This window comes from Nuphar pumila, chromosome 7, assembly GCF_984573655.1.
Source record: "Nuphar pumila chromosome 7, dmNupPumi1.hap1.1, whole genome shotgun sequence".
NCBI lineage: Eukaryota > Viridiplantae > Streptophyta > Magnoliopsida > Nymphaeales > Nymphaeaceae > Nuphar > Nuphar pumila.
The window spans coordinates 27,492,907-27,507,316 of NC_143255.1; the positions used below are offsets into that span (position 1 = coordinate 27,492,907).

At 36.4% G+C, this 14,410-nt stretch overlaps 1 protein-coding gene across 1 annotated transcript in view; it reads left to right on the forward strand.

The window, feature by feature from the left end:
* The window catches only part of LOC149831642 (protein SPIRRIG-like), a 166,503-nt gene that overhangs the window by 54,135 nt on the left and 97,958 nt on the right, over positions 1–14,410 (forward strand). Inside the window, exons 7-8 of the mRNA XM_090014039.1 lie at positions 1,592–1,783; positions 1,890–1,955. Of these exons, the coding sequence (XP_089870165.1) occupies positions 1,592–1,783; positions 1,890–1,955 (258 nt within the window). The remainder of the gene's footprint in view (positions 1–1,591; positions 1,784–1,889; positions 1,956–14,410) is intronic.

Consider the following 14,410-nt stretch of genomic DNA (forward strand, 5'->3'; position numbering starts at 1 on the left):
ATTTTCTAACTTGGTAAGTATAAGTTTAGGCTCTCTTTTGGTGCCATCAACCAAAGCCCATAAACCCTTTTCCTATATTTTATGTTTTACTATAGATGCCCACATCACATAGTCAGTATCATTGAGTTTCACGGGAATGGAGACCACCACTTCTCTTTCTTCCTATATTTTTACAATAATGAGAGAGAGAGGGAGATAGAGATAAAAAAGAGAGAGGATAAGGTAGCAAGAATTTTGTTAAAGAGAACTTTGATGGTGCACTTCTCAATGCAACGATCCAACGAACCGATGTTCCACCAATCTCGCAATCCTCCTCTTGGCCTTTTTGAATGAATTACAACCGAAGAGCACCAAGGCTCCGATACAATGTAATGAAATAAGAACAAGAGCAATGAAATGCCTCTTATGGGCTTACAAGAAAAAACCAAACACAAGAGACCACTTAATGGTCAATCATACATGCACAACACCCACACAAGGGTCAAAAGAGCACATAAAAAATATAGGCAATATATTGCAAAATGCTTGAGAAAGCATTAAAGATTGCAAGGGTAGAACCCCTATTTATAACCAGAGTTACCGGAAACGCCTAGCCAAGTGGGGAAGCACGAAAACGTCGGGTTGGGAAGCGCGCTTTCCCCCTTTTTTCATTTTTTGTATTTTTATTTATTTATTTTCTCTTTTTTCGCTTCCCCCTCGCTTCCTAGGTCGCTTCAGAGACGATTCTTGATTCGCTTCTAAGTCGTCCTACGCTTCCCACTTCCTAAAATTTTGAAAGTGCCTCGCTTCCTGTATCGCTTTCCGCTCTCACTTCCTCGACTCGAAACCATGTTTATAACCAAGAGAGAGGGGAAGTGGAGCATCCCAACTGGCTAGTTGGAGCTGTCCCATCGGCTCATTCTCCAATAAAGAACAAAAACAAAAAATAAAGAAAACAAAAACAAAGTCAGCCCCTAATGGGCTGACCACTATTACAATGCAAAAAGACTGAAATACCCCTGATGGGTATTTCAGTTTACATACATTTGGATATTACAAAAGATGACTATATATATATATGTACATATGAATACATATATATTAGATACACATTCTTAACATCCACATCCGTATCCATATCCATGTGTCAGCCTAAATATTATTGAAATCCCTTGTTGATGCTTTACACTAATTGTTAATGAGGGGTTCTTAGTACTTTTTCAAACAAGTTTAATATAGTTTAACAAATAGGTTTTTTTCTTCAAATTACATCTATGCTTTAATTGTTTTATGAAATTGCAATAAACCTTGATGGCATCTTCACCCAGGCCTTAAAAGGTTGTTAGACATCAACATTTTAGTGAAATCACTAACATGTGCTGAAGGTCTAATCCAAGACTTATGGATCCCATGATGTCCCCCTCTCATTGCACTATGGAAAATGATTGAAGTATGAAGTAAGATTCAAAAGAGACTTTTTTACATTGTTTACATTGGAAGAAAATGATCTATCCCTGGGTGCATCATTCACTGATTGGAATTTGCTTTCTACATTTGAAAAGGGTAGGCCTTAAGCATATTTTAATTTCTGATGATGCTGTGTTTTTTATAGGTTGAAGGAATCGTAGTGCATGTCATGAAAGCTTTGGCAAGCCAATCTTCAGCTGCACAGAGTTTAACTGAGGATGATTCACTGAAGCTGCTGTTTCATATGGTTGCAACTGGTTCTTTAACTGTCTTTTCACGGTTCAGGATGGGACTCATTCCTTTGCATACTATTCAGCTCCATCGGCATGCTATGCAGGTGACATATTTTTATTATTTTTATCTAGAACTGTGTATAACTTAAAGCATTGTAAGATACTTTTTATCAAACCATTTCTTGATCCTATCACCTATTGTTTTTACAGATACTTGGTCTTCTTCTGGTTAATGACAATGGAAGCACCGCAAAATATATACACAAGCATCATCTGGTTAGTTTTATTCCCATTTTCTCAAACTATGGTCGCTGTACACTTATAAAATAACATTTAAAAATATGGCTTTGCACCTTAGTTGTGCGGTAGGCTGAACCTATGCGGTGAGCCCCCTAAAAAGACTAGGCGGGGCCTAGGCGGACTAGTCGGTACCCCAATTAAAAAAATACACAAAAATATGTAAACAAACGGCTAAAGTTAATAAAAAACATGTATATAACATAAAATCAATCAACAAAACAAATTATATATAAGTTATAATATATTAATATATATATATATATATATATATATATTTACAATCAAAAAAGAAATTTTATATGAATTATACACACATATATATAATATATAATAACTGAAATACAAAATATATAATATATAATAATAAGTGTATGTGTGTGCATGTGAAGTATGAACTGTGAAAAAGATAACAAAACAGATTATATATGAATTATATATATATATATATATATATATATATATATATATATAAAACTCAGAAACAGTCAACCAAAAATATAACTCAGAAACAGATATATATGCGTGCATCAGCATCTGTTTGTGTGCATGTGAAGTGTGAACTGTGAAAAAGATAAGAAAACGTATTATATATGAATTACACATACACATGTATATATAATTAAAAGACAGTCAACCAGAAATATAACTCAGAAACAGTCAAACCGATTATATATGAATTACACACACACACACACACATATATATATATATATATATATATATATATATATATATATATATATATATATATATGTGAAACACACAAGCACAGAATATAATACAATATACATCATAATAACTGAAATACAACAAAAACAAGAAGGCCGAGAGAGAGAAACATGAATAAGAAGAAAAAACAGGAAAGTGCAATGAGAGAGAGAGAGAGAGAGAGAGAGAGAGAGAGAGAGAAGGGAAAACAGGAAGAAGAAAAGAAAAAAAGAAAAGAGAAGAAGAAAAAAAAAGAGAGTACCTTGTTTTTCTTCTTCTTGCTGCTGCAACAGACCGAGAGGGAGAGATCCCCTTTTTATACCTAGGCTTGGTTGACCACTTGGTCAACCAAGTTAAAAAAACTGGACAACAATAGGCAGCATCCTAGTTGGTAACAGCCTAGGCGACACCTAAGCGGTAAAATAGGGCCAACATTAATGGATTTTTGTTTGCATGATTTTGCTTAATAATGATGTCCAGAATGCCTAAACCCAAAAGCCCAGGCGGTGGGGCTGTTCTTAGGTCGCCTATGCTGCCTAGGCACCACCTTTAACAACCAAGCTTTGCACAATGTAGTTAATGCAATTCTTTGTTCACTATTTATGCTGATTGGTCAATAACGACATGCTGAAATATACTTCTTGTTGGTTGGCTGGTTTTGATATATGCTGGCATGGTTGATGCGACATAAGTGGATTTGTGTTTGCATGATTTTGTTTCATTAAAATTGACAAAATCTTCATTTCGTAGCGGTGCAGTTGTAACTTTTGATCACCCTAAACTGGTTGCTGTTTTGCTCTATTTACTGATGTTCAGTTTGCAAAATGCGGCTAGGTCTCTGATCCTGGGGGTGGTTTCTCCGTGTAAATGTAAAAAAAAAATGCTATTTTCTTCCTGTAACTTCATTTTTTAATCTGAAATAACAGGTAAATCTCTAGATTGAAATGTTCAAATGTACTTCGTAGAAATCTGCGAGCAGTAGCTTATTTGTTCTTTTCAATTGAACAAACTAAAGAATTCCATCATTAATGAGTTGCTATTGATGGTTAGTGTTGTAAGAATATGACAAGCTGCTAGTTGTTAGAACTTCACATGTTATATATAAGTATATACTTGAATATATATATATATATACATATGTATTTAAACTTTAAAGTATATACGTATATAAAAGAAATACATTTTGTAATAATTTTTTTATATTTTATATTTTATATTTTTTTGTCTTTTTAGTCAAGTCAAAGTCAACATAGTTGACTATTTGACTAGCCGTTGGGCTGTTCACAACCGCTCTAATTAGAGCAGTTGGGAAGTAGCCCAACGGCTACAGTCCTTCTCCAAAGCATATAAATAAGGGGTCATTACCCCATTGTAATGCATCTTTTGTAATGAGATTTTTCTCTTAATAATATTCAGTATTTCATATGTGTATTGTGCCTTAGTGCACTTTGTGATATTTATGCCTTAGTGCATTTAATGAGTTGATGTTCTTGTCAAGTTTTGATAAACCTGATTATTTGTGAGATATGGTATCAAAGCTTAGTTTATACTCACTCGTAAAGGCTGCTTCGTAAAGCATGCATTGGTGGGCTGCCTTGTGAAGCATGTTCGTGATTCCTCTTTGGTCGTGGTTCTCTTCTTCTTCTTCTCATCATGGGTGAATACTTCCCGCACAATTAAAGCAACTCAAATTTTATTCCACCATTCAAGCTTTATGGTATCAATTACATCATTTGGGCTGGACACTTGGAGACATTTATAAAAGGTCAAGGTTTGTGGGGGTACGTGAGATGTACTATCTTTGAACCCACTCCTAAAATACAATATGTGAAAATGGTGTCTAGACAAGTTTTGAAGCGAAAGAAAGAGACAAAACAATTGGGGAATATTACAAAAAAATAGATGAATGGGTATGAAAAATGCCAAGATTCTTTCATAGATGCTAAGTAGAGTCAAAACAAAAATTGCCTCAAATCTCTTGTGTTACAAAAAGGCAAGTGAGGCATGGGAGTATCTTAGAGGTATGTTTACCAAAAAGATATGACGCATATGTATTATCTCTAAGAAAATGCTAGAAATATCAAACAAGGAGATAAGAATGTTAGAGATTATTTTATGGAGTTATCTTCCATTTGGACTCAACTTGCTCAATTTGAACCCAAATGAGAAAGTAAGTGTATTGAGATGCGGAGGGCTCAAGTTGAAGAAGATAGACTCTTTGCTTTCCTTTATGGATTGAGATCTGAGTTTGAGCAAACTAGGGCTTCTTTGCTATCTTCCTCGTCACCCCTTCCTATTCATGAAATTCTCACTAAACTTAGTGGAGAACTATGTCACACAGACTCGGCTAGGGAGGTGCCGCACCCGAGTCGACATGCCTCGACACGGGTGCGGCTTAGGACAAGACCCAGACTCGATCAACGCTGAGTCGGACTCGGTCAACGAGTCGAGGCCGAGTCCGTCCTCGTTTTGGACTCGGTCAATGTTGATCGAGTCCAAAAATGTCTATTTTTGAAATATGTTTTGGATCTGGGTCGGGTTCAGATCTGGACCCGACCTAGATCCAAATTTTCTTTCGAACCCTAAAAGGGGTTTACGACAGGGGGAGGGGCTTACCTTGTCGATTTTGCCTCCCCCCCATCCCTGCAACTTCCTTACGTCGGCGATCCACTTCGACGACCGTAGCCGCAGGCGACGCCAGCCACCGTCTCCCCCTTTCCTCCGTCAACAGGTATGCCCCCCATTCCCACTCTCTCCTCTTCGTCCGACAGGGGGCTCCCCCTTGCTCATTTTCCGACAGGTGGTGGAGCCCCTTGCCTCCACCCCCTGCCGGAAAAAAAATGAGGCAGTGTGCTCCGCCCCTGGCGGAAAAAAAACGAGGCAGGGTGCTCCGCCCCTGCCTCGTTCTCATTTTTCGGCAGCCCCCCCCTTCCTGCACCCTCTGCTCGCAGAAGAGGGGTCCCTATGCCTCCAATTCACAGAGGAGGGGCTCGACCCCTCCTCGTTTCCCATTTGCCCGGTAGGGGTAAGAAGGAGTGGGGGAAGGAGGGGGCTCGGCTGACAGACCGAGCCTTGCCCCATCGGTCAGAAGGGAAATGAGGAGGCTCGTTTCCATTTTGTTCAGCAGGTGTAAGAAGGAGGAGTGGGGGAAGGAGGGGGTTCGGCTGACAGGCCGTGCCGAGCCTTGCCCCTCCGGACAGAAGGGAAACGAGGAGGGGCACTCCTCCTTCTTACACCTGCCGGGCACCCCTGCCAGAAAAAATAATGAGGCAGCGGGCTCTGCCCCTGCCTCGTTCTTATTTTTCGATACCCCCCCCCCCCCTTTTTGCACCCTCTGCTCGCAGAAGAGGGGCTCAACAAGGTTCAACAGGGGCTTGAATTAGAAGATTCTATTTTATTTACTTATTTTATTTTCAGTTTTCACTTTTCAGATATAATGGCAAGTTCTAGCGGTAGTGTCAATACATTTGGTTCAAGTTTTAACCCTGAATTAGAAGATTCTCAACCACTTTGGAGGCTTGTGACAAAAATGATAAAAGCTAGTGGTGGTGGTGGGAATGTGCAGTTTCATTGTAATCTATGTAAGACTGTTTTCACAGGTTCTTATACGCATGTGAAAGCATATCTTTTGCATATTTGTGGTCAAGCAATTAGGGCATGTTCTGGGGTTGACAAAGACATGTTAAAGCAATTAAAGAATGAACAAGAGAAAGCTGAAAAAAAGAAAATTGCTGAGATCAGAAATGATTCGATTAATCTGTCTTTTCTTATTGCTAGTGATATACAAGAAGAGCTTTTAAAGAAAAGAAAGATGGAAAGCAATAAAACAATACAAGCGTCATTCAAAAACATGGCAAGAGTAGAAATTGATAAAAAGATTAGTCGATTCTTTTACTCAAGCTCAATTCCTTTTAATGTAGCTAGAAGTCCATACTGAAAAGATATGATTACATATTTGGCTAATTGTAATTTGAGTGGTTATGTGCCTCCTAGTTCAGAAAAACTAAGAATAGTCATTCTTGCAGAGGAAAAAAATAGAATTGAAGACTTGTTTGAGACTAAAAAATTTGCATGGAAACGACATGAAGTGTCGATTGTTTCTGATGGGTGGACTGATATACAAAGGCGACCACTGATAAACTTCATTGCTTACTCACTTAATGGGCCAATATTTTTGAAGACTGTTGATGCATCTGGAGAGTATGAAGATGCTGAATATTTAAAGAGATTATTTGTCGAAGTGATAAAAGAAGTGGGTGAAGAAAGTGTGGTGCAAATCATTACTGACAATGCTACAGTTTGCAGTCGTGCAAGAATGAATTTGGCAAGTGAAGATACATATTCACATATTTTTTCGACTCCTTGTGCAACACACAATTTAAATTTGACACTTAAGAGTATATGCAATCCATCAAAAGATGATGCACATGCACATGAAATGTACTTATGGATTGAGAAAATAGAGCATGATGTTCGAAATATTAGAAATTTTGTTATAAACCATCATCATGCCCTTTCTATATTTAATAGGCATTTTGATCTCAAGTTACTGAAAGTTGTTGAAACTCATTTTGCTTCTCTCATTGTTATGATGAAAAGAATTAAGTAACTCAAGAATGCATTGATGATGATGGTGGTTGATAAAGATTGGGATTTTTATCATACTGAAGATGATGTCAAGGCTCAAGCTATCAAAAAATGCATCTGTGATGATTTTTGGTGAGATAAAATTACATATTTTGTTGAATTTACAGAGCCTATTTGGGAAATGTTGAGAGAAGTTGACAGAGATGTACCCATGCTTCATAGAATTTATGAAATGTGGGACAATATGATTGAAAAAGTTCAAAGTATCATTTTTAAACATGAGAAGAAAGATATTTCACTTGATGATTCAGAATTTTACAATCATGTACATTCAGTTTTAGTGAGAAGATGGGATAAAAACAATACACCTTTGCATTGCATGACACACTCTCTCAATCCAAAATACTATGCAAAAAAATGGTTGACAACTGGTGTTGGTCGTGTTTCTTCAAATGAAGATCCTGAGATATCAAAAAATAGAATGATATGTTTGGGAAGACTTTTTAATGATCCTCACATGTTTAAGGTTGTAAATAGTGAGTTTGGCAAGTTCTCTACTGAGAGATTTGATTCTTTAAGCATCACTCGTGGCAAGGGACAATGAAGATCCCCTTAATTAGTGGGCAACATATGGATCAAAGACATCAAATCTGCAACGTCTTGCAATAAAGTTGTTATCACAACCTGCTACATCATCTTGTTGTGAAAGAAATTGTAGTACATATGCTCAAATTCACAACATTAAAAGAAACAAACTCACTAGTAAAAGAGCAGAGAATTTGGTTTATGTTTACTCTAATTTACGATTAATTTCTCGCCGCACCAAAGAAGAGTATAGGTACTTTTTTTCCTTTGTATTCAAAGTTTGTATTTAAATATTTGTATTCAAAGTTTTAAGTTAGATACTAATATAGTCATTTTTTGATGCAATTGTGGACCATTCAAGAATTGGGATGTAAATCCAGAAGATTTTGACTTGGAGGGAGAACATAATTTGCATACTTTCAACATGGATTACATCGATCCTGTTCTTCCTTCAAATTCAGACGATGAGGCAGATTTATGATAAGTTTTGTTATTTATCACACTCACAAGCTTCTTTATGTGTTATATTTTGGTAAGTTTGTGTTGTTAAGAATTGTTTTTTTATTTTTGCTTTAAAATTTACAATCTTTATGTGTTAATTTATTGTTATATATATATATATATATAGCCGAGTCCCCGTGTCCGAATTTTTTGAAATTGCGCCGCACTCGTGTCGCACCCGCACCCATGTGACATAGGTGGAGAAGAAACTAAACTTAATATGAGTAAGAATGATAGTGTTCTTGCTACTCCTAGCAACAGTCAAGAAGAGAATTGTGCTCTTGCCGCCTCCAAACCCGAAAACTATATCAAACCATATAGAGCTCTTCATTTTAATAAGAATAGAGGAGAATTCAAAATAATTTGCTATAATTGTCATGAGCCTGGCCACATTAAACCTCAATGTCCTAGATTCAAAGAGGACTATAGACTTCAAGAACAAAGGGTTGCTACGACTTCGTCAAAACAAGAAGAAGATATTCTAAGTGTCAAAGATCTCTCCAAATCATTGTCTCAATTGATGGAGGCATAACAACCATTGCTTAAAGGATCTACATCAGGAGCAACAATTGCATCCTCTTCAACCCCTAATATGTGCTGTTGGCTTCTTGACTCAGGAGCTTCATTTCATATGACCCCACATAAGTCTATTTTATCCAAATGTCAATCTAACTCAAATGCATCCTTTGTTTCTACTGCCGATGGAATTTCTTTGGAAATAAAAGGTATTGAGACTTTTAAAAATGATTTGACAAAGCACAAATTTTATATTTCAAAAGTTTGACTTATACCAAAACTACATCTTAACTTACTTTCGGTCTCTCAAATCTCGAATCACAGATGTAATGTCATATTCTCATCAAACAAATGTTGGGTGCTGGATCGCCAGTCCAAAAAATTGATTGGGGAATGTTCTAGACAAGGAGATCTTTATTATATGAATTTCTTTTGTATTCCAAAGGAATCATTTTGTAATATTGCCCAAACAAAAGATATAAAAGTTTGTCATCATAGACTTGTCACCCAAATATAGAGAAATTAAAATTTGTACCTATTACTAAGGATCTTTGCAAAGACAATTTTGAATGTAAGAAATGTTTAATTGGAAAAATGACATCTTTGCCTTTTGGACAAAAAACTTTTTACTCCTCATTGCCTTTTGAGTTGATCTATTCGGATGTGTGGGGTCTTGCTCCTATAACATCTAAAGGAGGATTCTCCTACTATGTTGTGTTCGTTGATGATTTCACTAGATATTGTTGGATTTACTTTGTTAACTTTAAATCTGATGTATTTGCAATTTTTAAAACCTTCCATGACATGATTAAAAATCAATTTGAAAGCAAGATTAAAATCCTAAGAATTGATTCTGGGGGAGAATATTTATCAAATGATTTTAAACAATTCTTAGAAAATGAAGGAATTTTGCATCAAATATCATGTCCTAGAACACCACAACAAAAATGAGATTTCAGAAAGAAAACATAGACATATGCCTTAACCTCAATATATCTCATAATTAGGAAAATTATTTAAATACAAACCTGATTATCAAAGTCTTAGAATCTTTGGTTGCAAATGGTATGTCTTAAATGATAAAGGAGATACATTATCTTCTAAGGCTATCCCCTATGCTTTCATTTGTTATTCTGAAACACAAAAAGGGTTTAAATGTTATGATATAAAAATGATAAACTCCTTGTCTTAAGGAATGCTAACTTTGTTGAAAATGAAAGTGGATTTGAAGGAAATCTGTTACAAAACATAAATTCTGATTATTCCTTCTTATTTAAACTACTTTATAATAATGAGGATAAAGATACTTATGTGAAACCTTCTATTGAGAATGAAACAACAGTTGAACCAATAATATACACTAGAAGAAATAGAAGCATATCCGGTGAAAATGTAAATCAAGATGATCATGAAACATTATAAGTTCTCTCTGAACAAATTATCATTCGTAGATTTGAGCGAACCTCGAGGATTCCCAATAAATTTGTTTCTTATGACTCCTCTCCTAGACATAGAGCATGCCTCCTAGCCATTTATGCATATTTTGAACCCTCCTGTTACAATGAAGCCAAAAACATACCTGAATGGGTAAAAGCCATGCATATAGAATTAGATACTCTTGAAGGAGCCAACACTTGAAATTCTAAGTTTACCTACCGGAAAGAAAACCATAGGGTGTAGTTGGGTCTTCAAAGTCATGACAAAAAGCGATGGATCATTGGAAAGACATAAGGCCAAGTTAGTTGCCAAAGGATATTCTCAAGAATATGGAGTAGATTATGAAGAAATCATTGCTGCTATTGCCAGGATGATAACTGTTCGAATTCTTGTAGCTATTAAAAGTTAGAATATATTCCAAATAGATGTTAAAAATGCATTTTTAAATGACAATTTCAATGAGGAAGTATATATAGATGTTCCACCTGTGTTGATAGTTCCTAAAGGTAAAGTGCTTAAATTAAGAAAAGGACTGGATGGGCTCAAACAAGGACCTAAGGCTTGGTTTGACACATTTAACAATGTCATTACAAAATATGGTTTTAAACCATGTTATACTGACACAACTTTGTTTATCAAGAACTCTTCTGCAGGTATTATAATTTTACTTCTATATGTTGATTACAGGAAGTGACAAGAAGGAATTAAAAAAGTAAAACAAATTTTGAAACTCCTTTGAACTGATTGATCTTGGCTTCCTAACATACTTTCTTAGAATAGAAGTATCATATTCTAACAAAGGATATATATTGTCACAAACAAAAGTTGCTTTAGATATCATTGACAAGTCAGGATTATCAGATGACAAAGTTGTTGACACTCCAGAGATTGTCGGAATGAAGATGCGGGCTGTTGATGGAGTTCCTTTGGACAATCCAACTCCCTTCAGACAACTTGTGAAATCTCTTATATATCTAAGTATTACAAGACCGGACATAGCTCATGTTGTACATGTAGCCAGTCAATTTCAGCATGCTCCAACATCAGCTCATATGAGTGAAGTCATGAGAATCATCAAATACATTAGAGGCACAATAAATAAGGGAGTCTTTTTATCCTCTTCTTCCTCATTAGATCTTATTGCATACTCAGATGCCGATTGGGGAGGGAATCCAAATAACAGGCGTTCAACAACTGGTTTTTGTATGTTTTTAGGTAAATCCTTGATTTCATGAAAATGCAAAAAACAATAAAAAGTGTCGCTATCATCTACGGAAGCTGAGTATAGAGCAATGACGACTACTGCCATGGAAGTTGTGTCTTAAACAACTAATTTAAGATATGGGAGTTTATCTTTAAAATCTTATAAGATTATGCTATGACCACACGAGCTCTATATAAATTGCTCGAAATCATACGTTTCATGAAAGAACTAAGCATATAGAAATGGATTGTCACTTTGTTCGTGAAGAATACTTAAAGAAGACTATTGACCTTCCCTATGTGACATTGAAATATCAACTTGTTGATTTCTTCACAAAGGCACTGTGCTCACAAAGATTCAATTTTCTACTTGTATATATTTTCGGTGATTGCATCATAAGTTTGAGGGGGAATGTTAGAACTTCACATGTTATATATAAGTATATACTTTAAATATATATATATATATACATATATATATGTATGTATTTAAAGTATATACGTATATAAAAGAAATACATTTTGTAATAATCTTTTTATATTTTATATTTTTAAGTTTTTTGTCTTTTTAGTCAAGTCAAAGTCAAAGTCAACATAGTTGACTATTTGACTAGCTGCTGGGCTGTTCCCAACAGCTCTAATTAGAGCAGTTGGGAAGTAGCCCAATGGCTACAGTCCTCCAAAGCCTATAAATAAGGGGTCATTACCCCATTGTAGTGCATCTTTTGTAATGAGATTTTTCTCTCAATAATATGCAGTATTTCATATGTGTATTGTGCCTTAGTGCACTTTGTGATATTTATGCCTTAGTGCATTTAATGAGTGGATGTTCTTGTCAAGTTTTGATACACTTGATTATTTGTGAGATTACACTATTATACCCTGATGCATAAAAGAAGAATAAGAGTGCCCATGTTTTTATGAGTTTCCTTGGATAAAAGGAAAAGTTTAGGCTATGTCACATGGGTGCGTGTACGAGTACAGGTGAGACATGGGTGCAGAGCAATTTAAAAAATTTTGGACACAGGAACACGGCTATATATATATATATAACAATAATAAGATTGTAAATTTTAAAGCAAAAATATAAAGTAATTCTATTGAAGTAACAACACAAACTTACCAAAATAAATGGACAAAAATAGACTCGACCAAAGTTGACCGAGTCCAAAATGTGGACAGACTCGGCCCCGGTGTGTTGACCGAGTCCGACACTTAGTTGACCGTGTCCGCCCCGTGTCTGAAGCCACACCCGTGTCTGCACCCGTGTTGGGGCAGGTCGACGCGGGTGCATCGACCTTTTAGCCGAGTCCGTGTGACTTAGAGTATAGGAGGAAAGAGAAGGAAGTGGGAGAGACTGAAAATTGCTTGGATTTAGTTTTTTGAAGTGACTGGGACACTTGATCTTTTTGTTGCTTGTTTAGCAATGATACTATCCTTTCTATTGTCATTGCTATATTCCGAGCATTAGTTGCTTGTAATTGTGGCTTGACATTTATCAGTTATGTTTTAAATGGATAGGATGTAGTAGTCACTACAGGCACTTAGCTGCTTGTTTTGTCTGTTTGATCTGCTCATACTCAATTTTGAATCTTAGTAAAAAAAACATACTCGGTTTGCTCAGAGGTTTTCTGCTGCTAGAAGTTCGAGACCTAGTGAAATTGCAGTTTCTTCTTGGTTAGTTATTTTTCTATGAGGTGCATTGCCATAACTGTTGATGCTATGAGATATGTTTCATGATTCCCTTGTTGCTTCTATGTTCAAGCTATTACTCTCCTAAAATGTTTGTCCTTCACGATTGATTTGTTCTTTGAGTTCTGTCCCATGATTTGTATTGTAGAAGGGATACATGGAGGGGAGTTTGATTGCCAAGATTGTGTAGAACAATCCTGTCTGGACATATATGGTCGGGAACGGAGTTGTCTTGTACAAGTTGAGTGCGATTGTCCTTGTGTCTAGCATTTGTCTTGACCAGACAAGTTCACGATTGTCCACATGTCTCGCATTTGATTTGTGAAATGTGGACAACACACAAGCACAAAATCCGCAAAACCTCAATCATAATCCCTAAAATCCATTCACAATGATCAAATCCTAAATCAAAGGTGTTGGCCAACATGAAATCTACTTGTTCATAAACAAAATATACACAATGGAAAGCAAATACATGCATTTTCACATAAAAACTCCCAATCTTAAACCCTAAATTCCATTCACAAGGACGAAACCCTAAATCAAGGGGTCGACTAACATGAAATTTGTATGTTATGAGCAAAACATAATCTTTAAAGAAAAATCTGACCATAACCTGTTCACAAAAAACAAAAACCTCCAAAATTTTACCTTAAATCATGCATAAGTCGACATAGGAGAACCATTGATTGAGCGAGAGAGTGAGAGAGAGAGGGAGACATGGAGGGCGCTACAGAGAAAGAGGTTCGAGATTGATCTCTCAATCAAGAGAGAGAGAGAGCATGCCGGAAACCAATCGCTGCCGGTCAAGAAACCACCAAGAAACAGAGGCATCAGAGGTCGAGCACAACAGTACATGAAGACGCGAGACAGAGGGCCAGGGTTGGGGTTGCGGTTGGGGTTGGGGTTGAGTTGAGCATTTTTTTTTTCTTATTTCAATCCTGTCTGCGGTGCTTTGGACACCATTGCTCCAAGGGGGGCTTGGTACACCATGGGACACCGCATTTCGGGTGTCCTACATTTCCATTGTTCGTGTGGGTGCGTGGGGACCATGCAAGGTGCGGACAATAACATCGTGCAAATGCTGCTGTCCACACAACCAAACGCCCCTTGAAGGATTTGTTTCTTAGGATAGATTCCCTGAATTTTCCTTTTTAGGCTGCTGAGAGTACTTCTGTAATCTAATTGGGCAGAAGTGTTAG